Source organism: Trachypithecus francoisi, unplaced genomic scaffold, assembly GCF_009764315.1.
Source record: "Trachypithecus francoisi isolate TF-2019V2 unplaced genomic scaffold, Tfra_2.0 Lachesis_group11, whole genome shotgun sequence".
NCBI classification, from domain to species: Eukaryota; Metazoa; Chordata; class Mammalia; order Primates; family Cercopithecidae; genus Trachypithecus; species Trachypithecus francoisi.
This window is the reverse complement of record NW_022681456.1, coordinates 130201500-130228710: the sequence shown is the minus strand read 5'-3', so window position 1 is coordinate 130228710 and position 27211 is coordinate 130201500. Positions and strand designations below refer to the sequence as shown.

The following is a 27211-nucleotide window of genomic DNA, read 5'->3' as shown; positions in this document are numbered from 1 at the left end:
ATGCTTAGGGAAGCTTAACTATTCTACTTCTTTAATCTTCGAGAGAATAAATGCATTCTTATCAGGAGAATAATGGTAGTTCACTTTTATTGATCTTATACAATGGATGAAGCAATTTTTGAGCTCTTTTGAATATATTATTCATTCCTAAAGTAGCCTTATGGAATAGATATTATTAGAATCTGTTTTACAGATGAGGAAACTGAGGTTTCATGTGAATGTATGTGTATTGTACACTGGGACTCTTGTCCAGGGGGATGATATACTTTTTCTCTTCAGAGGGGCAGGATTTTCTTGTCATTGGTTTATTGTAAAAAGTGCGATATGGCAATTTCAGTGATTATTTGCCTTTAATACATTTTAAAGTACATTATTTCCGTAGATGATCAGACTTGTGGAAAAAGAGACCCTGTGATAGGTGATAGTGATCCACTGTAGTTGTGGAACTGGCTCTCAGGTAACATTAAATAAAGGACCTGTGTGTACAGTTAGATTACGCTTACCTGTGCATAGGAATCCCTTCCTTATTTGAGGTGATGGAGAGGTTAGTCTCTTCGATTCCTTATGAAGCAGAATGGATTTTTAGAAAGAGTATTAGAAACTAAATACTTTAAAACTGAAATCTCTGCAGTAGGAATTTGTATTTGTCACAAGCTCCCCTATGTGATTTTGAGACACACTTAAAGATTGAGAGCCAATGATCACAGTTTTTTTTTCATAATATATATATGTAAGTTCCAGACCAGCAGGAATTACATCAGGGTAAAGCTGGGCCTCGAGGAGCTGAGTTTTCCTCTTTTGTAAATGCAGTATGTAATAGTATGCCTCTTGTCTCACAGGGTTGTAATGAGAATAACTTAGTGCGTGTAAAGCAGTGGTAACACTGCCCGGTATAGAGAAAGCACTTAATAAATGTTAGATGTAGCATATCATTGGAGGTGTATATTTGGATCAAAAAGAAAAGACTTCCTCTGTTATATCCAAAGGACAAAGTTAAATCTCTCTTTATTTCTTTTTGTTTTTATTAGATTTGTATTTATCTTATAAAAAATAGATTGGTGGTTATCTGTCTCCACTCACTTGAACATGTTTATCCTCTGCATCCAAAATAGTCTAGGAATGGCTGGGCCTGGTGGCTCACGCCTGTAATCCTAACAACTTTGAGAGGCTGAGGCAGGCAGATTGCTTGAGCCCAGGAGTTCGAGATCAGACTGGACAACATGGCAAAACCTTATCTCTACAAAGAATACAAAAACTACCCGGGCCTGGTGGCATGTACCTGTAGTCCCAGCTACTTGGGAGACTGAGATGGGAGAATCACTTGAGCCCGGGAATTTGAGGCTGCAGTGAGCCATGATTGTGCCACTGCATTCTAACCTTGGCAACAGAGTAAGACCCTGGCTCAAAACAGAAAATTACACAAATGTATATTCCAAGAATATTGTATTTGTGCAGTATTTAAGTAAAGAAATGAATGATTAAACCTGAGTTTTAGTCCTGGCTGTATTGCCAGCCAGATGTGTGACTTTGGCTAATTTTCTTTATTTCTTTGGGTTTCATTTTCCTTACATTAAAATGGAGATGTTTAACTGGGTGATAAACAGCTAAGATTTTCTTATCCTCAAAATTTCTGTGGTCCCCAACACTATATTAATACTTTTTTGTAATGGAATAAAAAATGAGTGAGGGTCATAGTTTACTTTTTTCATAAATCAGTCCAGTTAGGTATCTTTGCTTAAGCAGCCCTTTTAATGCCTTCTTTGATAACTGTTATCATGCCTGCTTTTATTTAGTGAAGCCATTTCTGTGGACTAGTAAGTACTTTTGTAGGAAACAGTTTGGTAGAAGGAAAGAAGCAGGGTTTTGTACTCAGAGTGAGCCGAATTTGTATCCCTGATCTCTTCTATATCATTATTTTTCAAACTTCTGCGAAGGAGGATCCTTCAAAGAAAAACGACAAAAACCTTATTAAAGTATTACACACATACACACGTAGGTATATCATAAGTGGATAGTTTGATAAACTTTTATAAACTAGACACTCCTGAATAACCAGCACTCCTGGAGGTTCCTTATTACCTCCTCATACTAACTGCCTATTCCCACTCCCCCAGAGGGAACCATTACCCTGACTTCTAATGGCATAGATTAATTTTGCTTCTTTTGTACTTTATCTCATTGTAATGATTCCATATATACTCTTACATCTGGCTTCTTTTGTTCAGTATCATGTTTGTGAAATTCATCTGTATTTTCTGGGTATAGCTGTAGATTGTTCATTTGTATTGGTCTGTGGTATTTCTTTATATTACTGTACCAATTTTTATTTTATTTATATGAAGGCAATCTGGGTTCTATCTAACTTGGAGCTATTATAAATAGTGTTGCTATGAACATTCCAGTACTTGTTTTTTAGTGAACAAATGTATATACTTCCATTAGCTACATACCTGTGAGTGGAATTACTGGGTTAGGAAGATGATCCCATTCTCCCTTTAAACATCAGAAATATTTAACAGACCTCACTACATGATACATTCTAAATATTACTTTGAAAAAATACATGATAGAAATTGGCTATGAATTCAGTTCATCTTAAGTGAATTTGTATTTTGTAATTCACGCAGCACCTACTTGTATTTTAAAGTAGTTATACCTACTTTATGAATGAGACATTTATTCAGTCTACAGAAAACATTTGATGTGTGTATACACTTGCATAATTTTTGAAGTAATTAGGCAAGATGGTGGTGTTAGGTTGGGAATTAAGGTACTACTTAGAGCTGTGTACATTCTCATGGCTTCTGTTTCTTCATTTACCGTGCTTGATCTAGATTTCCACTTAATAAAATGGGAATAGAAATATACTCATTTCAGAAACTTGTTATGAAGGTTTGATTAATTTGTAAAAATCACTTAGTACAGTGTCTGGCATGTAGTGTATAATAAATAATAATTGTTACTCTGTCCTTCCTTTATAATAGTGCTTGACTACTATAACTGTAGTAAATCGTGATAAACACATTGAAGTTATCCACATATCTCAGCCACCCTTGACTTCAACAACCTTTTCATAAAGGTGATTTCTAAATCTATCATCGTAGTGCTGTCTTCTTTTTTTTCCCCTAGACCCTTCAAATGAGAAGTGCTTTCTTCTTTATTGGACTTTTAACCATTTCAGATTGAACTAATATTAAACTAACGTTAACTGTCCACTCCCCCACCAGCTTTTCCTTCTATTCTAACTTCCTAATCCTAATTTCTCTTAAATAGTACCAACTTTCTTTCACGTACTCAAACTTGGTTCCTAGACTGTCGAAGTGGAAGGGATCCCAAAAGTCATTTAGTTTAGTAGACACATGGATGCTTTTAATCCTTCTTCAAATGTTTTTAGTTTCTGTACCATGTGTTGGCACTTTGGACTTGAGAAGACATAGTTTTTGCCCTTAAGCAGCATGTAGTTTAGTTGGAGAGACAGGTAAATCAGTACATTTGTGGTGAGTGCTGTGTGATTTTATGCACAGATTACTATGGTAGTAACTCCAGCTGCAAATGGATTTAGCTAAGAAAGGACTAAAGGACATTCTAGACAAAGGGAACAGCAGATGTGAAGATTCAGAAGCAAGATATAATATGGTGCCTGTAGGGAACAGTAATAATAATAGCTAATGTTTATTGAGCACACACTGGCACATACTGATATCTGAACCTGAAAAATGTCCAGCATAGCTGGAATGAAAGGTCAGGGTACAGTGGGGTGGAGGATGTGGTAGTAAGACAAGACAGCTAGGACCTGAAATCTAGGTCTTTAGCCTCCTGGTCCAGTATTATACCATCATTCAAATTTCTTTTTGAAATTTATGTCAGTTTCAAATTTTGTGTAATGCGTACTTGTTGAAATGATTAGACCATTGCCTCTAGGCTTCTGACCCTAAAGCTGGGCTCTTAACTATATTTGCTAAAGTGTATAGTTAGGAGGCATTCTGTAAGCTTTTGGACAGAAATACGGAGGCATTTCAAACCAGGTTGTCCTAATCTTTATATTTATGGCTCCCCTCTGCCTCCTGCTCCCTTTCTGAGCTTTCAAGATATTAGGTTGAATAAAGAGATCAGCCTTTATGGTTGTCCTACTTTTCCTCTGCTCCAGATTCTTCTTTATAAATTGGGAGATAAGGAACTTTTATTCATTCAACCTTCATATTCTGTTAAACTGGTTTACTTTAACCAAACTCAAGAATGCCACTATATAATAGTTTATTATATGAAAACTAACTCGTAAATAGACTCTTGTCAGTCACTTCATTTTATTTTCATGGAGAAGTCTGCTTAAGAAATTCAATTAAGATGAGAGGCTGGGTGTGGTGGCTCACCCCTGTAATCCCAACCTCTTGGGAGGCTGAAGCAGGAGAATTGCTTGAACCCTGGAGGCAGAGGTTGCAGTGAGCTGAGAGAGCCGAGATCACGCCATCACACTCCAGCCTGGGGGGACAAGAGCGAGACCTTGTCTCAAAAAAAAAAAAAAGATAGAATTGCTATTTGAGAATTTTTAAGAAACTGAGTGATTTTAAAGATCTTTTCCATCAAGCTTTGATGAAAGTCAGAGTACATATATTTCTAGGCAGGCCAGAATGAATATTCATGTAGACTACATATTGCAGTTATTCTTTTGGAGAATACTGGGTATATATCCATCAATACTTACTCTTCAGCTGTCTTTTTTTATTTTTATTTTTGTGGATAGCTTTGTTTCCACAAACTTCTTTGTTTTCATTTGTTAGTAGTATCAGCTTGCTAATGCCCTTGGTACACATTTCCAGTTTCTAAAGTTAAGGCTGGCTTCAACCTGTCAACTTGGAAAAAGACCATAAAAATCACCTGTTGATCAAACTAAGCCAGGTTTATTATATACTCCAGTAAGGGTGAACCCTGCCTTAAAGAATCCTAAAAGTATTTCAGAAAGAAAGTATTGGATATGGATATTTACAGGGTTTTGGGGTCTGGGTTCAAGTAGTTTAAGGAGATTTTACTTGGCCCTGTGCTAAGTTGGTGATAGAATTCTTGGACCAAGTCTTGATAAACAAATACTCTTTTGATAAGTGAGCATGTTTGCCCAGTTGAGCAATTTATTGTTCTAAGGATCGAATTGTGCAGTCTGTTGTTCAGTTGAATGAGTTTTTGAGAAATTCCTAAAGCTAATGATGAAGTTATTTACTGGTTTGCATTCTTACCTTCCTGGGCAATAATTTCCTAGAACAAATAATAAAGTTATGTTGATATAGGGGCCATAGATCTTAGTCCTCATAATTAAGCTGTGTGAGTGCAGAAGGTCTCAGTTCTCAATGACATTTATAAAGGCAGACAAATTTTAATCAAAGGTTTACTGTTTCCAGCCCTGGATACTGTACCATTTCTTGACCTTTTTCGTCTAATTGTGGATGGTAGATAGTATCATGATTGAGAGTCTTTGTGGCACTTTGTGCACTTCCACTAACATTTAAATACATCATTTATGTTTTGCTACTTTCCTAAATGCACCTGAAGCTTTAGTTGAACTAGTCTCTTTTACTCAACATGGTACTTTTGCTTTTCCCACTTGGTTATTTTCCTTTATCTTATCTTTGCAAAATTTTTATTCTTCATGCAGCTTTTCATGAGCCTAACAATTTCTGTCTTTGAACTAGCTATACCTTTTTTTCCTATGATAGTTATTTATGTGGCTAAATGAGCACTTTATTAGATTGTAAGTCCATGGAAGACAGAGACTATGTTTTATTCATCTTATTTTTAATCATCTAATAAATATTTGTTAAACTGAATTACTCTATTGAATTGAGTTGGGCCAAAACCAATAAATACCCAATAGGTTTGTGAATTATTTTCATATTAGGCTGATCTTAAAGACCTTTTATCTTTATCACTATAGTTCTGTCTTTCCAAAAGTAAAGTGTACTCTGGAAAATTCTCATTTTGGATTGCAGTTTGGACAGATCATCAAAGTCAAATGTTACTATGTTTTGAAATACAGTCAGCAAAGTTCTCACAGATGGACTTTACTGAAAACAGATGGCAGGAGGGAAGAGATATTTCAAAATGTCTGTGTGCTCATTTCAAAGCATTGACCTCTACAAATTTAAATATAATAGTTATTCATAGAAAAACCTGGAGAATTAAGTTTTATGCCTTTATTCTTGGCAGCTTTGGTGTTGTTTAATCTTTCACAATGTCGTGTATCTTGTCATAATTTTGTTGAGGGTATGTGGTAAGGAGTATGACAACAGAAGCAGAACATAGCATGTATGTGATCATTGAATATAGATACAATTTATTGTTCAGAGAGATATCTTTGGGTACTGTGGTTTGGTGGCTGTTGGATGGAAGTTAGAAATAGTAATTTCACTCATAATAAAATAGTCATTTGGACTTAATATTGGAAGACAGAGACTATTTTAAATATAGTGTCTAGCATAGTCTTTCCAAGCCATCAGTATGTGACATACGGTATACCCTAGGGAAAGTATTTTTTATCCTGTGTTTTAGCCAGTGTTTAACTCTGCCACTGTATTCCTACTTTATCCTCTCTCTAACCCAGGGAACTGCATTTACCACCATCCATACCATGTGGATACCTCGTTAGCAACTCCATAATACTTGAACACAATAAATAGTTAATTATGGTCTAGTATTTTAATTTATCCTTTGAGAACACATTTGTGAATATTCCATTATACAAGGGTGAGAATTGGTCATAATACTTGATAAATCAACAGATTTATTAATACTTTGGCCTTCTGAAGGAAATATTTTTGTTTTGTTTGTTTCTCTTGTTGCCCAGGCTGGAGTGCAGTGGCACGATCTCGGCTCACTGCAACCCCCACCTCCTGGGTTCAAGCGATTCTCCTGTCTCAAGCCTCCTGAGTAGCTAGGATTACAGGTGCGCACCACCTCACCTGGCAAATTCTTGTATTTTTAGTAGAGATGGGATTTCACCATGTTGGCTAGGCTGGTCTCAACATCCTGACCTCAGGTGGTGTACCCGCCTTGGCCTCCCAAAGTGCTAGGATTACAGGCGTAAGCCACTGTGCCTGGCCGGAAATAATTCTTTTATAAAGATTCTGAATCTTGCTCACATATTGGGATGGATGGAAATATTTATTTTTACTAAAGTCATTTTTTTTTTTTTTTTTTGGAGACAGAGTGTAGCTCTGTTGCCCAGGCTGGAATGCAGTGGCACGATCACAGCTCATTGCAACCTTGACCTCCTGGGGCTCAAGGAGTCCTCCCCCTGAGCTTCTTGAGTAGCTGGTACTGCAAACAGCCACATAACACCACTCCTGGCTAATTTTTATATTTTTTGTGGAGATGGGGTTTTACCATGTTGCCCAGGCTGGTCTCGAGCTCCTGGGCTCAAGCCATCCTCCTGTCTTGGCTGCTATCAGTAGTCCTGTATGTAATCAGTTGCATTTAGTCTGATAATCAAAATTACTGATTGTGAGTAAGCGCATTGATTACTTACTGAATCATATTGATTCAGAGTGCAATTTCATCAGGTTTTACTTAATGGTAGTATACATTAACCATATTGTGTTTTATGTGCATATTTGTAGTTTTGAAACTGCTGACAGTAATTTGCATGAGAATAAAGACTGTTTCTGTTTCTTTGTGAAGAATCAAATACGTTGAATATGCATAAATATTTGAGCTATTTTACATAGCATGTAATTTTATATTTTTTGTGGAGATGGGGTTTTACCATGTTGCCCAGGCTGGTCTCGAGCTCCTGGGCTCAAGCCATCCTCCTGTCTTGGCTGCTATCAGTAGTCCTGTATGTAATCAGTTGCATTTAGTCTGATAATCAAAATTACTGATTGTGAGTAAGCGCATTGATTACTTACTGAATCATATTGATTCAGAGTGCAATTTCATCAGGTTTTACTTAATGGTAGTATACATTAACCATATTGTGTTTTATGTGCATATTGTAGTTTTGAAACTGCTGACAGTAATTTGCATGAGAATAAAGACTGTTTCTGTTTCTTTGTGAAGAATCAAATACGTTGAATATGCATAAATATTTGAGCTATTTTACATAGCATGTAATTTTATATTTTAAAATCGGTCTGCTGTAATCGTTTCAAGCTATTGACCGTTTTCAGGTTTTATATAATTTTAATGGAATTTTATCGTTTTAATTTCATGTTTAATTAGGCACAGCCCTCTTTAATCTATTGTTGAAAGTCTTCTAGAGCATTTATTAATTTAGCCATCATGTAAGTATGTTCTAGAAGCCATGGGGAAGAAGATAGACACTTAAAATCTAGTTTAGGAAATAATACATTAAAAATGTAAAATTCTATTAAACATTAAATAAAACAGTATAAATCAATAAAAGCTGTAATCAGATATTACTGTCAAATGAGAGGCACAGACTTAAGTGCTAAAGAAATCAGAAGAAGAAGTCAGAAGAAGAAACAAGTCAGAAGAAGCAACTGCTGTGGGTTAGACAGGTTATGCGGTTATGCAGTCTCTAATGAAAACTGGTTCTTGGCGGGGTGGGCGGTGAAAAACTATTAAATACTACTATGGTTTGTAACCCCCCATAGGGCCACAGTACATAGATAGTGTATCTGTGTTATTAAAATTCATGGGGATTAAGAAAGCAATCTAAAAATGTCCCAGGGCCAGGTGCAGTGGCTCATACCTATAATCCCAATATATTTGGAAGCTGAGGCAGGAGGATTGCTTGAGGCCAGGAGTTCAAGACCAGCCTGAGCAACATAGACCTCGTTTCTACACACACATAAACACGCATGTGCACACACAGATACAGTGGTGCATACCTGTAGTGCGCACTGCACACACATGTGCCCACGGTGGTGCACACACACATGTGCACACAGTGGTGCACACACACATGTGCACACAGTGGTGCACACCTGTAGCCCCAGCTATTCAGGAGGCTGAGGTGGAGGATTGCTTGAGCCCAGGAGGTTGAGGCTGCAGTGAGCCATGATCGCACCACTGAGACCCCTTCTCAAAGAAAAAAAAAAAAAAGATCCCGGGCTTGGGGGTAGCAGTAATGAAAGAAAGGTTGAAGAACATGAGTTTAGGATAGTTAAAGAAGGGTTTTAAATAGGAACTATGAAGGTTAGTCATTGAAGGATAGAGAGTACATTTTAGGTAAGCAAAGATGGAGGGTTATTTTATTCAAGATGGTTTTCTTGGAGATTATATGTTTTTATAAAATCAGACTGGGTGTGTAATATGTCTCACATGCCACATCATAGCCTCTAGTTAGTGTCTTATAAACTGGAGAACAGGAAAATTAAAATCTCAGAATTTCCTTTTAAACAAGATAAAATTTAAAGTGTTGTAGTAGATTACCCATTGCCTCTGTGTTCATTCTTACCAATTAGTTTTTCGATTAGATGTAGAGGATTCATTCATTTCTTTGTGCAGTGATGTTAGCAGTACTGTTTGTCTAAACAGACTCTTGGTTAGATAGGGAATTGTGGTTCTCTTGTGCTGTCTTATTAATTGAGTTAAAGAATTATAGAATTTTTTAGAGATGTAGAAGACTGTAGAGATTGTTTAAACTCCTCCCTTGATATGTAGGGAGAAAATGGACCTGCAGTGAGAATCCGTTGATGTTAGTGGTAGAGCTGGCCTCACCACTTTGGTCTCCTGACTTCTAGTCTGCTGCCCTTCTTCTCACAATATCATTGTATCTAAACCAGTATGAACCTTGGTCTGGAGGCAGAAATTTTAATTTTAGTAATTTATCTCTTTAGACCATACCGGATTGTCACTTTTTTCCATTTGCCTAGACAAATCAGTCATTTTCTTCAGAATGTGGAAAGGCAGCCGGGCGCGGTGGCTCAAGCCTGTAATCCCAGCACTTTGGGAGGCCGAGACGGGTGGATCACGAGGTCAGGAGATCAAGACCATCCTGGCTAACACGGTGAAACCCCGTCTCTACTAAAAAAAAAAAAATACAAAAAAACTAGCCGGGCGAGGTGGTGGGCGCCTGTAGTCCTAGCTACTCGAGAGGCTGAGGCAGGAGAATGGCGTAAACCCAGGAGGCGGAGCTTGCAGTGAGCTGAGATCTGGCCACTGCACTCCAGCCTGGGTGACAGAGCGAGACTCCGTCTCAAAAAAAAAAAAAAAAAAAGAATGTGGAAAGGCAGTGGGTTTTGGAGTTTGACTTTTTGACTTTTCCACTTCAGCTTTAAAACTTGGACAACTTATTTAACCTCTTTGCCTAATGCTCTTAATATGTTAAATGGGAATGAGAATACTTAATAAGGTCGTTGGGATTAAGTTAGATAAGCCTTTTCCAGGCCGGGCGCGGTGGCTCAAGCCTGTAATCCCAGCACTTTGGGAGGCCGAGACGGGCGGGTCACGAGGTCAGGAGATCGAGACCATCCTGGCTAACATGGTGAAACCCCGTCTCTACTAAAAATACAAAAACTAGCCGGGCGAGGTGGCGGGCGCCTGTAGTCCCAGCTACTCCAGAGGCTGAGGCAGGAGAATGGCGTAAACCCGGGAGGCGGGGCTTGCAGTGAGCTGAGATCCGGCCACTGCACTCCAGTCCGGGCGACAGAGCGAGACTCCGCCTCAAAAAAAAAATAAATAAATAATAAATAAATAAATAAAGCCTTTTCCTCTGTGTTGGATATATTTTTTTTTAAATTTGTTAATGTTTTCTCTCCTTTTTCTCTCTGCCACTAGAGTACTTACCACATTGTGTATCACAGTTATTTATTTCATGTGTCCCAGGTGTGAGTCTTGGAGGTTTTCCCCTCAGTAATTTCTCAATTTTATGTAATATTATTATGGATCTATGACATAATTCTTTTTTTTTTTTTTTTTGAGATGGAGTCTCACTCTGCCGCCCAGGCTGGAGTGCAATGGCCGGATCTCAGCTCACTGCAAGCCCCGCCTCCTGGGTTTACGCCATTCTCCTGCCTCAGCCTCCCAAGTAGCTGGGACTACAGGCGCCCGCCACGTCGCCCCGCTAGTTTTTTTTTTTTTTGTATTTTTTAGTAGAGACGGGGTTTCACCGTGTTAGCCAGGAGGGTCTCGATCTCCTGACCTCGTGATCCGCCCGTCTCGGCCTCCCAAAATGCTGGGATTACAGGCTTGAGCCACCGCGCCCGGCCTGACATAATTCTTAAAAAACAAACCAGTAAAGCCAGGAATTTGCTACTGAAACAAACACAGAGATGCTGCTATAGTAGACAGTTAATTCATCTGTCAGAGAAGAATTGAGTACTAGAGTTCATTTTTAATACTAATAATTCTATAATAAACTGACTTACTATATTGTTGATTCTTGTCTAAGGCCTTGTTTTAACCTTAAGAATTTCATTATAATTCTGCAAGGGAAATGTATTGATTGTGTCATTTGGCTCCCAGTCTCTGTCCTTGACTGTTTCTGTGATTGCCTTGCAGAGCTCTGAGGAACACGAGTGCAGTGATGAAGCTCCTCAGGAAGATGAGGGGTTTATGGGCATGTCCCCTCTCTTGCAAGCCCATCATGCTATGGAAAAAATGGAAGAATTTGTTTGTAAGGTAAGAGTGCAGTTTCTTGTCATTGTCATGCTATGTATTTAGCCCTTCCCAAACAGAAACCTTTAGAGAGAGTGGTAGTACTGTAGCCTTTGGTTTGCTTTGGGGAAGATCTGTGGCAAGATGGGGACAGAGGTGGTCTTGGGTCTCTAATCTTGTTGAAGACACAATACATTTGTTGGCTTGTAGTAGCCATGATAAAGCTCTGATAAAACTAGGATATCCAGCTGGGAAGCAAATATTTCCTAATGTAGGTTAAGAGAGTAAATGTCTTATTGGTGGTTTAGACAAACAGAATGAAACATAATCAGAAGTGGTTGATGCCTGGAGATACGAAAATGCCCTCCTCAGGTCCCTTAAATCTGTTCTGCTGACTGACTGCAATGGCAAATGTACTGTTCTTTCTAGGGATTCTAGGAATTCTGAGTAATCAGGCTACTCTTGAGAGAGAAATTTTCCAGTTTTAATGTACATCTGGTATTTTCAGTTCAGCTGGTATATATTCTGTCTCTAAGGTTTTTCTTCCAGTCCATTGTCTGATTCCCTAGGACCTATTGTGGGATTCTCTCTCTTTTTTTTTTTTCTAAAATAGTAATTAGAGTTGAGTTTGCTTGCTTAGAGAAAATAGACACATTGGTAAACTTCTAGGTACTTGATCAATCAGATCAATAAGGGCCCTGGCAGGTAGGATCTAATTAACATAAGTCAGTCTGTCTGTGTGTATATAAATTGATTTATTAAACATTTCTGGAGAGCTACTATTTAGAGAGAAATTTTTGTGACACTTAGCTTTTCATGGCTTTTATGAAACCAAAACTTTTTATGCACATGGTCTTAGATCCAGGAGACTATAGGTTTTCTTACATTCACAATAATGCTGGAAATAATTGGGAACAGTGGACTTAGAATACTATCACTTTGGACCAGAGTATGAAAAGAGAACATTGTGATCTGAACATAGACATCCTTTCCAAGACTAAGGGTCTAGTGGGTTTTCAGGGGGAATTTAAACATGGGTCTGAAATAGAAAATTTTAGACAGTTTGACAATGAGTGAAGAAACTGAACAAAACAATAGATTCGTTCTAGTGATCACTGTCTCAGGAGAATTAGCACAAAGGGATACAAAAGATTATTTTGTTTTTAAAATGAAAATTTGGTGTGAAGAAATCTCTCAAAGTTGGCAAATTTAGTATCTGGGCCATTAGGGAATTTTAATATTTAGAGATCAGCGGGGTACTGTAGCTGACTTAACTGCCTTTTTGTCCTCCCTTTCTGAACAGAGAGCAAAGAATAAAGCAACTAAAACTCTAAATTAAACAGTGAATCGGAGAATAAATAGGGCAGGACATTTGTTTGCTACAAACTATGATCTTCTGAAGAAAAGGAGTGTTTTAAATATCCCTTAGCAGTTTGTTTATGACAGCAGAATGAAGAGGCGTCCTGTTACACAGTGTTGTCTGGTGTGGCTCTACCCTGCCATGGCAATGCAACTGACCACACTTGAAAACCAGCCATGTCTAGTGGTACAGGGATTCTATTTCTTGGATTGGAAGCAAGTAAACAGAGACAGTTTAATAAGAAATATGCTGTGATCTTGGTCATTCTTTTTGCCCCTAGACTTCAGTTTTTGCTATTTTACCAGCATAACCAGGTCCATGTGGGAATAGGATGTATGCTACAGGCAGTTTATTTGTTTTTGAGATTTATTTATTTTTGAGTCTCACTCTGTCGTAAGACTGGAGTGCAGTGGCACAGTCTCCACTCACTGCAACCTCTGACTCCCGGGTTCAAGTGATTCTCCTGCCTCAGCCTCCTGAGTAGCTGGAATTACAGGCATGTGCTACCATGCCCGGCTAATTTTTGTACTTTTAGAAGAGGTGGGGGTTTCACCATGTTGACCAGGATGGTCTCGATCTCCTGACCTTGTGATCCGCCCGCCTCGGCCTCCCATAGTGCTGGGATTACAGGTGTGAGCCACTGCACCCGGCTGTTTTTTTAAGAAATGTTTCTGTGCATTTTATTTTATGGTCTAATATACCCACATACCCAGTGGATTATTGCTAAGATATTTGAAGGTAGGCAGTGTCTTTGTCAAGCTTATAAATAAATATGTCTTTGGCTAAGCTGTGATCTTCTTCTTTTATTCTAGGGGGTAAAAGAGGATATACCTATTTGTGTTGGAATTTGGCTGACTATATGTGACTCCAAGTTGAGAATGAGGGTGCAGTGTCTGTTGAATGTGTCACTAATTGCAGTGTAATTAAGAAAGTATAGCTCCTTGTCTCAGTATTTAGACCACTAGAACATTTGTTTAGAAATAACAGGGAAAATCACTCTGAAATTATATGCATATATAACCAGTAAGAAACTCACATATTCTTTTTGAATGTAAAAAGGGAACATATGACTCTTTTGTCTATGTAGGGTAGCAAAGTAGCACTTCAGATACAGCAGAGCTGTGTGCACATTGTGAATTGCCTTGAAGATGTAAGGATTGATTTCTATCTTCCTCTCCCTCTCAGAAAATAAAATTCCCCCAAAGTAAGGTAATAGTAACATTTTGTAAGGTTAATCTCAACAATAGTGGTCTTTTCCCAAATTCAAATTTGATGCAAAAAATTCAGTATCTTGGTCTCTCTCTGACACTAAAAGAAGCAGACTGCAGAGGCTGACAGACTTCCAACAGTTCCAACAGAAGGGATACTGGATCCCTGATTTCCTTTCTCTCTTTCTCTCCATAAAGTCCTGTGGAAGATCTTATACAGCTACTTTTGTAAGTGGTAGTACTATTAGCAGCAGCTGTTAAAAATAAAGATTAGTCTTTTGGCATTATTTTATTTTATCGTATGTTAGGAACAAGCATAGAATAGCCAGATTTGCACCAGTAACCATAGACCCCAAGTTTTGAGTTGGAAGGGGAGGGAGGAGAGGTTATGTATGGCTGGGGGCAGGAAGAGCAGGCAAGAGGCGGGGGGGCTAGTTTGGATAGAGTGTTAAGAGGACACATCTGTTCTTAAATTGTTAGTCCTCACTTCCTTTGGAGGTGGAGATGTTACACAGAGGATTAGTTCTTTTACAAATATCTGTAAGGAAGTAAGAGAGCACAGAACAAGAAACAGGTTGTGGAGCAAAAGGAATGGGCACAGTAGCTGGGAGTAAGTGGCAGTCTTTCCACAGAGTAGAGAGAGAGCCAAGTTTCTGTGGCTTACCCATATTGTCACAAGACTCCTGTAGTGGGTAGGGTGGAGGTCATTGTCTGAAGGTGAATCTTGCTGATTTGTAGCCTGGATTCTTGCTTTATAGGGTAATAGACTGGAAGAACTGCTCAGCCCACATTAGCCGGAAGATAGACCATATGCCTGCCATTTTTCCTTGCATCCTTCTGTCTAGCAGAAGCAAGTTAGACAAGATTAGTGGTCCTTGTGGTGTGAGCTGTTGGGGCTATGAGACATTAAAAGAAGCAGAGTGCAGAGGTTGACAGACTTCCTACAGAGGGGATATCGGATTCCTGATCCCTTTTCCTCTAGAATCTGATGCGGGAGGGACCATGAGGAAAAGGGAGGAAAGGGCGCTGAGGGACTGAAAGGGCAGTTAGGGCTGAGCTTCTTTACCATCTCTCTGCAGCACAAGCAGGAAGGTGGATTAGACACTAACTGTCCCACAGGAGATAGCCCCTGGGGATAGTCATATACTGTCTTTGGAGTAGATGCCAGGAATTACTAACTAATTCATGAAATGCTTTGTGTCATTTTGTTTGATCTTCATGATTTCCTTATGAAGTAACTGAAGCACTATTTTACAAAAGAAGGAACTTCAGGTTGGAGGTTTTATAATTAATTAAATCTCATAGCTAGTTAATGCCAGGGATCCACAATTTTTTGACTCCTGTTCTCTTTCTTTTCTGCTTCATCATATTTGTGCGGTGGGAAGAGAAGAGAGAGTAAGATGGAGAGAGAGATTTTAGCAAAAGGCACAAAAGTGTTATTCTGTGTAATTCTGTTTTTACCAATAGGAATATTAAAAATAAAAATGTTCATATTTAATACCACAGGGATTTATCAGGGGTAAAGTCTGTTACATAGGATGAAGGGGGTCTGTATGACTGAGACTTTGGAACCTTCATCCCACCGTTAGCCAGATTGAAACGAAGTTTGAAACTACTGTTGTAGGGCGTGTCCTATAAATTTATTTACTCTTTCCTTTTCCTAAGGTCCCCACTTAAAAATACCTCTTTCTTTCCTTCTTTCTTTCTTTCTTTCTTTCTTTCTTTCTCTTTTCTTTCTCTTTTCTTTCTCCTTCCTTCCTTCCTTCCTTCCTCCTCCTCCCTCCCTCCCTCCCTCCCTCCCTCCCTCCCTCCCTTTCTTCCTTCCTTCTTTCCTTCTTTCTCTTTTCTTTCTTTCTCTCTCTCTCTTCTTTTTCCTTCCTTCCTTCCTCCTCCCTCCCTCCCTCCCTCCCTCCCTTCCTTCCTTCCTTCCTTCCTTCCCTCCCTCCCTCCCTCCCTCCCTCCTTCCCTCCCTTCCTCCCTTCCCTCCCTTCCCTCCCTTCCCTCCCTTCCTTTCCTTCCTTTCCTTTCCTTCCTTCCTTTTTTTTTTTTTTTTTGGCAGAGTTTTGCTCTTGTTGCCCAGGCTGGAGTGCAGTGGCGTCATCTCAGCTCACCACAACCTCCACCTCCCGGGTTCAAGCAATTCTCCTGCCTCAGCCTCCCGAACAGGTGGGATTACAGGCATGTGCCACCACGTCCGGCGAATTTTTTGTATTTTTAGTAGAAATAGGGCTTCTCCATGTTGGTCAGGCTGGTCTCGAACTCCTGACCTCAGGTGATCCGCCCACTTCGGCCTCCCAAAGTGCTGGGATTAAAGGCTTGAGCCACCATTCCCGGCAAAAATATCTTTTTCATCAGTCTTTTTAAAGAACTCAGAATATAAGACATTATACATTTTAAGATGTTTGCCTTTTAAAAAATGAATTATTTTTCCCATTATGAAACAGTGTGGTAAGACATAGTTGTTAGGGATCAGTGTTGCTAAATTGACAAAATCACAAAGATGTTTGATAATACCCCTCTGCCAGGTATGGGAAGGTCGGTGGCGAGTGATCCCTCATGATGTACTACCAGACTGGCTCAAGGATAATGACTTCCTCCTGCATGGACACCGGCCTCCTATGCCTTCTTTCCGGGCCTGTTTTAAGAGCATTTTCAGAATACACACAGAAACAGGCAACATTTGGACACATCTCTTAGGTATGTAATGTCAGTGATGTGATGAGCGGGCGATTCACTGTCTTTCTTTTTATTTTCATGTATTTGATGGTAAGGACAGAACTTCAGACATGTATTTGGATTTGCCATTTTGTTCTCTGAATTTCTAATGATGAATTTTCTCACTGGTTTACTCCTAGGTTATCCTGGTTTGCACTATGATTTTGTTATCACTTAAGTCGTATTTCTGTCTACTAGATTTTCAGATATTGTCCTCAAACCAGGCCAAGTAAAAGTAGTTGCTATACAAAATGTGGTTTCATATTGTAGTAACCACTGAGAAGGTATTATTTAATAGAAGTAATCTGATCTTTTAGAATTCATTACTTATATGCACTGGTAATGGATAAACAAAATATGGTATATTCATACACCGGTGTATTATTTAGCTGCAAAAAGGGATGAAGCACTGATACACGCCACAACATGGGTGAGGCTTGAAAACATTTGCTAAGAAGCCAGACACAAAAGGTTACATGTTGTTTGATTCTACATGCATGAAATGTCCAGGACAGGAAAATCCATAAAGACAGATTACTGGTTGTTTAGGGCTGTGAGGAGTGGGGAATGGGGGATGACAGCAGATACAGTACTTCTGTTTGGGGTGATGAAAATATTTTGGAATTAGTGGTGACAGTTGTACAACCTTGTGAATATACTAGTTTCTGGCCTTACTCCTTACTTACCACACATTTGATTTCCATGGTGCCTCTAAGTTCCTGCCTGCTAGTATAGTGAGAGGAGAATAGAGAGTCAAATCAAGTTTGTTGCTGACTTCTAATTCAAGGATAATTTTTAATTAAAATGATAATTACTTAACAAATGTTGAACTTGAAATTTCTGTGCCTGCCTTGTGTTAGGTGGCCCTTCCCTAAACAATAGGAACGTGGCATCTTTCTGTGTAGAACAGTTTAGGAATTGGTTAGGAAATGGCCTGAGTAGGCATTTTACTGTCCTTAACCCTTGAATCTCCTGAACCAGCTGATGAGGACCAGAGAAGCAGCATGATGCTCCCTGACAGCTATTGGTAGAGGAAAGCGGTATTTCTTGGCAGGGTTTAGGGGTATTGGAATTCATTGTAAAAACAAAAGCAAAAGCACAATGGACCATTGAAAGCTGGACTATGATGTATGTGCCAAAAACTGTATAAATGAAACTATTCTACATCTAGAGGTAGGAGTGGCTTCTTATTATCTCTTCTAAGAAGTAGCCACACTGTCCGATTTCTTTTTAGATTATGCCCTTAGATAAGTTTTTACATTCTGTATATTCAGTTTATGAAGCTGAAGTATTTCTGATACCAGCAATGTTGGAAGTAAACCACGATTTTGGACAGGCCTGAGTTACTTGGAAAATTTTTCTCATTGAACTTTTGATTCAGATATTGTTATGATGCTGAAGGATTGAAAACAGAATCATTACATAATATTGTCTCTTTTAAAGGGTGATATTTTATCTATTTTGTGTGCTCTTTTTCCTAGGTTGTGTATTCTTCCTGTGCCTGGGGATCTTTTATATGTTTCGCCCAAATATCTCCTTTGTGGCCCCTCTGCAAGAGAAGGTGGTCTTTGGATTATTTTTCTTAGGAGCCATTCTCTGCCTTTCTTTCTCATGGCTCTTCCACACAGTCTACTGCCACTCAGAGGGGGTCTCCCGGCTCTTCTCTAAGTAAGTATCTGTAAAGTCCGTATTTTGGCCAATGATTTAGAGGTAGTGCATAACGGAAAAACATTCAGCAGAGTTGGCAGAATTCTTAATATCATCTCATGGAAACTTTTTTTTTTTTTTTTAAATAGCAACCCAGTTTGGCTCTTAGCTGTTGTTGATGGCTTATGTCATGAGGGATTTTTTTTTTTTTTTTTTGAGGCAGAGTCTCGCTCTGTCGCCCAGACTGGAGTGCAGTGGCGCAATCTCAGCTCACTGCAAGCTCCGCCTCCCGGGTTCTCGCCATTCTCCTGCCTCAGCCTCCCAAGTAGCTGGGACTACAGGCGCCCGCCACCTCGCCCGGCTAGTTTTTTGTATTTTTAGTAGAGACGGGGTTTCACCATGTTAGCCAGGATGGTCTCGATTTCCTGACCTCGTGATCCGCCCGTCTCGGCCTCCCAAAGTGCTGGGATTACAGGCTTGAGCCACCGTGCCCGGCCATGTCATGAGGGATTAATTGGAACCTGTAGTGGCTAGTAATTTTTAAATTACTGCATTAAATGGATTTTTTTTTTTTTCTCTATCATAGACTGGATTACTCTGGTATTGCTCTTCTGATTATGGGAAGTTTTGTTCCTTGGCTTTATTATTCTTTCTACTGTAATCCACAACCTTGCTTCATCTACTTGATTGTCATCTGTGTGCTGGGCATTGCAGCCATTATAGTCTCCCAGTGGGACATGTTTGCCACCCCTCAGTATCGGGGAGTAAGAGCAGGTAAGAACACTGGAGGTTCTACATTCGACATTCATTTATTCACTAGTTAAATTCACTATTTATTAAAGTTCTACCATTTGCCAAACATTATGCTGTGTATTTGTGATGCCAAGATGAAGAAATCACAGTCCTATTGTTGAGGGTTTTCTTTTATGTTGTAGTAGTAGTAGTAATAGTAGTAGTTGTTGTTGTCAGTAGTGTTTATTAATTGTCTTAAAGCATTAGGGTTGAGGGGTCATGGTGAGTATGAGGTGATATAATTTGGGACTGTTACTTACTTGAGTTTATGGCTAACCACCATCCAGAAAGCGGTAGTCTGTAACTTTTGTAAACAATGATTTTTCTTACTCAGCGTGGAGTGTACTTTTTGTAGTGATTCTTTTTTTGTTGTCATTTTCTGTTTTGTTTTGTATTTTTATTTTATAATGGATAATCTGCTTAAGGCTTCACCCCCGTACTGATTGTGTTTTGTTAAAGCAGGCACCATATCTCCCTTCTGATGTAGGGTAAAGGGACTTTTTATATTTAGGATAATGCCTGTTTAGCTGGAGATCATAGAGAAAGCCACAAGGCCCTCAGTGCCTTGGCTGAGTCTTCTTATAGGGTATGGAGTTAGCAGAGATGTTTTTGTCTCCCACTCAGTGTCAAACTCCGTGCCCACTGAGAATGAACAAGGAGTGTTTTTCCTTTCATCCTTAAACCCCCAAAACCATTTAGTATTAAAATCTAAGCCTTGGATCATCTGCAGGTACCTGGAAGGTTAGACACAGAAGTAACTTCATGTCAGTGACCACTGTTACAACACTCTGCCCTCCTCCTTTTTGTGTTGGTATGAGCAAATGAGCATTGATCAGGTCCGCTTTCAGCAGTACTTGAGTAGTACAGTGGTGTTAAGCCTGTTTGAGCACATGAGATAAGAACGTCTTTGCTGAGTAGAGCTGAGCGTTTTGCTATTTATATACATCAGAAGAACCAAGTTCCTGAGCCTTTGACTTAGAGAATGATAGGCAGAAACCATTAGCAGCCTTTGCTTAGCATGTAGAGGAAAAGAACAAGTGAAGAAATATCATGATAATAATTCCTTAGAGGAGCAGAGGTAGGAAATAGTTTTTCTTTAGGCCTGCTTGGTTCTTATCTTTTGTGAGAGCAGCATTGCCATTTTCCTCTTCTCTCTTAGATGCCCATTTTATTTGTGAGTATGCATCCTGTATCTGTGCTTACATATATTGCTGTATACCAGCAGTTTATTTGGTAATGTCCAAAGCAAGTCATAGGCTCTTTATCTGTGGAGAAAGCTTACCAAATGACAGCTTGTTTTGCAAGGGTCATTGTTAACTCTGTGTCAAAATGTAGGAGCAATTAGTTACTGGCTGAGGCAAGGAGTTCCTATGTTGCTTTGGCTGATACACAGGTTTCAAAGTGGATTTAGACTAGTGGCCTTCAAATTTTTTTTTTTTCCATGACATTTTCTATTACAGTCCTGAACACGTGTATCTATACATAAGTTCATGTATATATAAATTACAAAACTTTAACAAAATAGACTCCACTTATGTTACAGTCTGATATTTTAATTTTATTCTAGTTCATTTAAAAAAATGCTGGTTGAGACTCATTTAATTCATCTTAGAACTTAGGTCATATCTAGAAGTTAAAAAAACATTACTTTAGATTTCTGGAGGCAGTAAGGCAGTAGGGCTGTGGCTGAGTGATTTGCCGGACTTTTGTACCTGATTGTTATTTAGGGGCCTGGGAGCTTTCAGAAACCTCTCTCACTCTCTCTCATCTTAGTATAGTATTCTCTCCCATCCCCCACCCCCATTAGGTCATTTGTTAAAGGCATTGAACAATTTTTAAGTGCCCAGTTAGAGGTCACAGATTTGGATTAAATTTTTTTTTCTTTTTTCTTTTCTTTTTTTTCTGAGATGAAGTTTTGCTTTGTAGTCCAGGCTGGAGTGCAGGGGTGCCATCTTGGCTCCTGACCTCAAGTGATCCGCCTGCCTTGGCCTCCCAAAGTGCTCGGATGACAGGTGTGAGCCACTGTGCCCAGCCCTAGATTCCTATTAAAAATAGGTGATGCCAGGTGATATGATCATTCATTACCTCTCCACCCCAGGAACGTCTGTTGCTTCAAAGAGAAGATGAGATACGTAAAATAGCTTGTATTGTAACCTGTGTCTGTAAAAGGACAGGCTAGGACAGTTTAAATAAACTCCTGGAGCTGTCCTTTCTGCAAACATTTAGCAACATTAATTCAAAACCCTTGAACACTGCTGACTTACTAAGCTAGACCTCTCTTAGCGAGGCTCCTTGCTTCTTTTTTTTTTTGAGGCAGAATTTTACTCTTGTTGCCCAAGCTGGAGTGCAATGGTGTGATCTCGGCTCACTGCATCCTCTGCCTCTTGGGTTCAGGCTCAGGCGATTCTCCTGCGTCAGCCTCCTGAGTAGCTGGGATTACAGGTGTGCGCTACCATGCCTGGCTACTTTTTGGATGTTTAGTAGAAATGGGGTTTCACCCTGTTAGCCAGGCTGGTCTTGAACTCCTGACCTCAGATGATCTGCCTGCTTTGGCCTCACAAAGTGCTGGGATGACAGGTGTGAGCCACTGCACCCAGCTGGCTCCTTGCATTTGTAAATCTTTAGAATATAGCTGTGTTGTCTTGTGTGACAGTGTCCTAGAGTTTGAAGAACCTTCTTTTTCCTTTAAAACTGGAAGCTAATTTTGTATGCTACTTGGAAATATTCAGTTTACAGAGTTAATGGGACCGTGCTGTAATATTGACTTCTGGCTCTTTGTTTCTCTTCTGCGTTACTTCACTCTCTTCTTGTGACTCCTAGGAGTGTTTCTGGGCCTGGGCCTGAGTGGAATCATTCCGACCTTGCACTATGTCATCTCGGAGGGGTTCCTCAAGGCTGCCACCATAGGGCAGATAGGCTGGTTGATGCTGATGGCCAGCCTCTACATCACAGGAGCTGCCCTGTATGCTGCCCGGATCCCCGAACGCTTTTTTCCTGGCAAATGTGACATCTGGGTAAGTATGTCAGGGGTGATTGAGTGTGTGTAGGTACCTGCTCGTGGGTTATTGGCATACTGCAGAGTGATGCAATAGAGAAAGTTTTAGACTCAAAGTTAGGAGAGTTGTATTCTGGTCCTTATTCCTTGTTTAGCTGTCTTTCTGTGGACAATAAGTACAGTAATAACTAACATTTAGTGAGCACTTCCTTGATGCTCAGCATAGTACAGAGTGCTTTGCATTGATTACCTCCTTTAATACATTAGCCCTATGTGGTATGATAACTCCTGTTCGTGTCTTCATTTTACAAATCAGGAGACTAAGGCTTAGGGAGGTGAGGCCACTTGTCCAAGCCATGTGGCTATTAAGTGGTAGAACTGGAATTTGAATTAGGCTAATTTTAATATCAGAATCTGTGCTCCTTTTGACAATGGAAAGTCATTTTGCCATTCTTTGTCTCAGTTTCCTTATTTATGAAATGAGGATGATAGACCAGATTTTTACCTGAGTCCTTTTTAGGACCAGATTTCTACCAGGGTCTTTTTTTATACCGAAATTTAGTGATTTGTAATGAGAGACTGAGTGTATGTATGTCTGGTGGAAGAAGAGGGGTTGTGAAGAAGAGGGATTGTGAAGAAGAGGGAACTGGATTGAACTAGATTGTGGTCATTGGTAAGAGACGACGAAAGAGAGGAGGGAAAAGAAAATATATGGACTGATATAGATAGAAAAACTTATAACCACAGAGGGCCTGAAATATTTTTAACAAGACAAAATTGGAAATATGCTTAATGTGAAATCTGACCTTTGGAATTCTGTTCCTCAGCCTATTGCTGATTATTATAGACTAAGCTGATCATCTCATCTCTTTAAAGTTTAGTTTAGCTATCTGTAAAATGAAGAAGATCTTGAACTTAAGCAGTTTTTTTTAGCTTCAAATTAGCTCATTCATCTTTCTGATTGCATCATCGTAATTTTGACGTTGGTAAGGAGGGGTTTTTGCCCTTTATCCCCTTTCTTTGGGGAAATTAATCCCCTTTGGTTTCCTGGGAAACATCTCTTGGGATGTGACTTAATTTCTTCTAGTTTTTGCTTCCAAAATCAGTGTTTTTCTCTTGGTAAATCCTGCTTAGCCACTGTACTTTTTCATTTTGGGATTATAAGGACAGAATAGTGTAATTTTTGAAGTGCAGCAAGCAATTGATTACCCTTCTTGAGATGTGGAATAGCATTCAACAGAACAGGTAAAATCAGAAATAATGTCACTTGCTTGTAGACCAGCTTCTGACTTGTGAAGTAAAAGGGCCTGTTTGCTTAGTTTTTGACACATTATGTAGTTCATCAAATTTCAGAATCGTAGCACTGAAGGAAACTCTGGGGACCATATGTTGTGACATTCCACACACGATCCTGGAATCCTCTTTAGTTTTTCTAATAAGAGAGCAACATGTAAATGACCATAGCTCTAGTCCTCTTGTCCATGACAAAATGTCCATCAGCAGTGAGTAGGAAAAGGACTGTATGTGTAATCATAGTCCATGGCTAGGTGTCAAGGGATCCTTGGGACCTTTGTGGCCTGTTAGCAAGAGAGTCTGTATGTCATTTGCCACTGGTTTCAGTGTTAAGTGTGTAGATGTTTATGTGTAGAGCTGAGTGGCAGCACCTTGAGTTCTTTGGGAACAGCTGACTTTCAGCTCAGCAGAATGTGATACACCTAATGGATGTTCCAGGATCTGTGGACACCTTGAATTTGAGCTCTGCCACATCCATTCCCTGCCTTCTGCTCAGCGTGAACCAGGATTAAACATTTCTAAGAATCTTTAGCAGTCTTAATAATGTATGGATTTCTCTATCCCCTTCTCTTTTTTTTCCCTCTCCAGTTTCACTCTCATCAGCTGTTTCATATCTTTGTGGTTGCTGGAGCTTTTGTTCACTTCCATGGTGTCTCAAACCTCCAGGAGTTTCGTTTCATGATCGGCGGGGGCTGCAGTGAAGAGGATGCACTGTGATACCTACCAGTAGCCAGGGACTGTGACCCTAAACCAGGGCCTGCAGCACTTGCGGGCCTCCCTCCCGGCTACTGATGCCAGTACCAGAGGAGCCCCAAAACTTTGACAGCCTCGTGGGCTTTGTGACGGCCCAGGGGCTCTGCGTGGTACATGACTGAGAAGAGAAAAACAAAAATAAATCATACCTCAAAGGATGGAATGCATCAATTGGGAGAAAAGGAGACATAGCCCAAACCCTGGCTTATTCTTGGGATCTACTGATTGCGGGCTCTGCAAGACCCTTGGCAAACTGGCTTCTGATCCATATCATATTTATTTGTAGAAGATGGCAAAACAGTTTGGTGGTTCGTTCTTCTCCCTTTCTCTCTCTGTATAACAATAATACAAACCAATTTAGGTGGACATTTATATCCAGTAAGGGGTGGGAGTGTGATTTTAAATGCTCTTGGGAGAACAAAGAAATTAATGTAAATAAGATTTCTAACTGTTTAAATAAGACTTTATATACATGTTTAAAACGGGGTAAGGGAGGGAGGGAGAATTTTTGTATAGAATGAAACATGCAAGTACCACACACTGTTTGAATTTTGCACAAAAAGTGACTGGAGGAGGCTCAGGTGATAGCCCCAGAATGTACCATGTCTTGGTGCACCAAGGTGCCTTCTAAAGGCTGACATACCTTGGACCCTAATGGGGCAGAAAGTATAGCCCTAGCCCAGTGGTCACATGACCACGGTCAAGCCCGAGAGCCTTTGGGAGATCTGAAGTAGAGGGGAGTGGTATGTGTTTTCTCAGTGGAAGCAGCACACGAATGGCTGACAGGATGTGTTAGATAAAGGCTCTAGTTAGGGTGTCATTGTCATTTGAGAGACTGATGCACTCCTACCATCTGGTAAAGGGGTGCTGGAGACCACGGAGGAGCCCTGGAAACATTAGCATGGGCTGATCTGGTTATTTCCTGGCATCCCGCTCACTTTTATGGTAAGTCTTATGAGAGGGATGTGACAGTTTTCCATATCCTTGCTGTGGAGCTCTGGAACACTCTCTAAATTTCCCTCTATTAAAAATCACTGCCCTAACTATCCTTCCTCCTTGAGGGAGTAGAAATAGACCTTTCTCTGACATAGTTCTTGGCATGGAGCCAGCTACAAATGAGATTCTGACATGTCCAGGTTTCTCCTGAGCTCGTCTACATAGATTGGGAGACCTTTCCTTTGGATTAGGAAAGATGAGTTTTACCTTTGGTACACTGTCGTGGTAAGCCTGGATGTGACAGACACCTCGGCTCTCCTTGAACAAGAAAGCCAGCAGAACTCTTAAAGCCAATTGTAGTACCAAGTTGTCAGCACTCACGGAACCCCACTTTACAGGGATAGAGTGACATGGCATTTTAAAGACAATGGTATGTTATTGCCAGGGAGTGAGGTACAAGACAGTGGCTCATGTCCCAGGCCTAACCTGATACGGTGTCAGAGAAAGTGGTGGGGAAAGGATCTGGTTTATGGAATTCTGATCTTGGCCCATAGGTGAACCACCAAAATAGCGCTTGAGTCTTAGGTTACTGTCATCAAAGACTTGGGATGACTCCATTATATCCTGGGATTGTGGGTATTAGAACTAAACATGGAGGTCCTGAGCATGGGGACTGGCATCCTCAGTAGGTGTCTGGGAATATAGGAAGGGCCTCCTATTCAATAGAGTTTTCTCAGTTATTTTCCTCCCTTGCCCTTCCAATCTCCAGCAAAAGCTGGGATCCAGGAAGAAAGAATCCAGTGTAGAAGTTGAGAAGAACTTGAGCGTTTTGGTTCTGGATAAGGTCACTGCCCTAGGTGCTAGGTGGACCGAGCAAAAGACTCAGTGGATGAACTGATGCAGTGCCTGACAGAATAAAGAACAGTATTAATCCCTTTGAGAAAGCATAGTCCAGCAGGACAGTGGCCATTTGGACAGAAGCCCACTTAGTTTCTTGGGAGCAACAGCACAGATCAGAAGCCAGACTTGCTCTTTGGTCATGCCCTTTGGGATACAGGGTACAGGTACAGCCCTGTCACAACACCAACAGAAGTAGCAGCTCTCTGGGTGCAGTCACCCACACCCCAAAGCTGGAAGGATCTGGTTCAACATAGCACAAACCCTTAGGAAAAATGAAATTAACATCACTGATGTGTAATCCAGTAAAATCTCCCTCTTTTGGGTGTGTATGTGGGCATGTGTGTGCCCATTTCTATGTGTGTCTACGTGCAACTCACTACCAACAGCCTCATGTGCACTTGACCTGACAGTGCTCGCTGAGAACTCTCACCAGGTTGGCGCCTGAATGCCTTACTCTCAGCAGTCAGAGGCTTGCTTGCTCTGTGCAGATTTTTAATTTTCTTTTTTGGCCCTAGGCTGGTTGGGACCTCTACAGCTTCATTCTTTCACCATTAAATAGTGGCCTTTTTCAGTATTTTCCCTCTTCCCCTTTATAAATTGCTAAAGCCACAAAGCACATTTTTGGGGATCATAGAAGGTTGGGGTTCCAGAAGGGCATCTGTGTGATGGTTCCATTGATGTGGGGTTTCCCTACTTGCTGTATTTTCAGTTTCTAATAAAAAGAACCAAATGAAATATGACCTTCTGTTGTTTTTATTGTCGTTCAGCTTACCTCCCGTTAGCTTTTGGCACTTTTTCGAAGCTCTAATGTAGACACTGAGATTTAAGAAATATTTGGAAACTTGCCATTCGGGATGCACAAATCAAAGTGCTCATGCCCAACTCCTGTTTCCTAACTCAAGCTTTCATTAACTTGGACCAGGTTTAGAATGGAGGGGAGAGCAGCCCTAAGAGGCAGTTCTTACTTATTGTTGAAGTTTATAAAAATAGTCTCTAATGTAACACTTGATGTCAAGGGATGTGTTAGAGAACTGTCAATGTCACATGATCATACTCAACCCTCTG

The 27211-nt window shown here is 40.1% G+C and overlaps 1 protein-coding gene across 4 annotated transcripts in view; it reads left to right on the top strand.

The window, feature by feature from the left end:
- ADIPOR2 (adiponectin receptor 2) overlaps positions 1-26881 on the top strand; it is a 106748-nt gene extending 79867 nt beyond the window's left edge. For 3 of the 4 annotated variants that reach the window (XM_033223268.1, XM_033223270.1, XM_033223269.1), the window contains exons 3-8: positions 11452-11571; positions 16641-16812; positions 18312-18498; positions 19064-19251; positions 22090-22283; positions 24146-26881. In XM_033223268.1, coding sequence (XP_033079159.1) covers positions 11452-11571; positions 16641-16812; positions 18312-18498; positions 19064-19251; positions 22090-22283; positions 24146-24274 — 990 coding nt within the window. In that variant the 3' untranslated portion in view covers positions 24275-26881. The remainder of the gene's footprint in view (positions 1-11451; positions 11572-16640; positions 16813-18311; positions 18499-19063; positions 19252-22089; positions 22284-24145) is intronic. The other variant, XM_033223271.1, reaches the window with a different exon arrangement.
- The last annotated feature ends 330 nt before the right edge of the window (positions 26882-27211 follow it).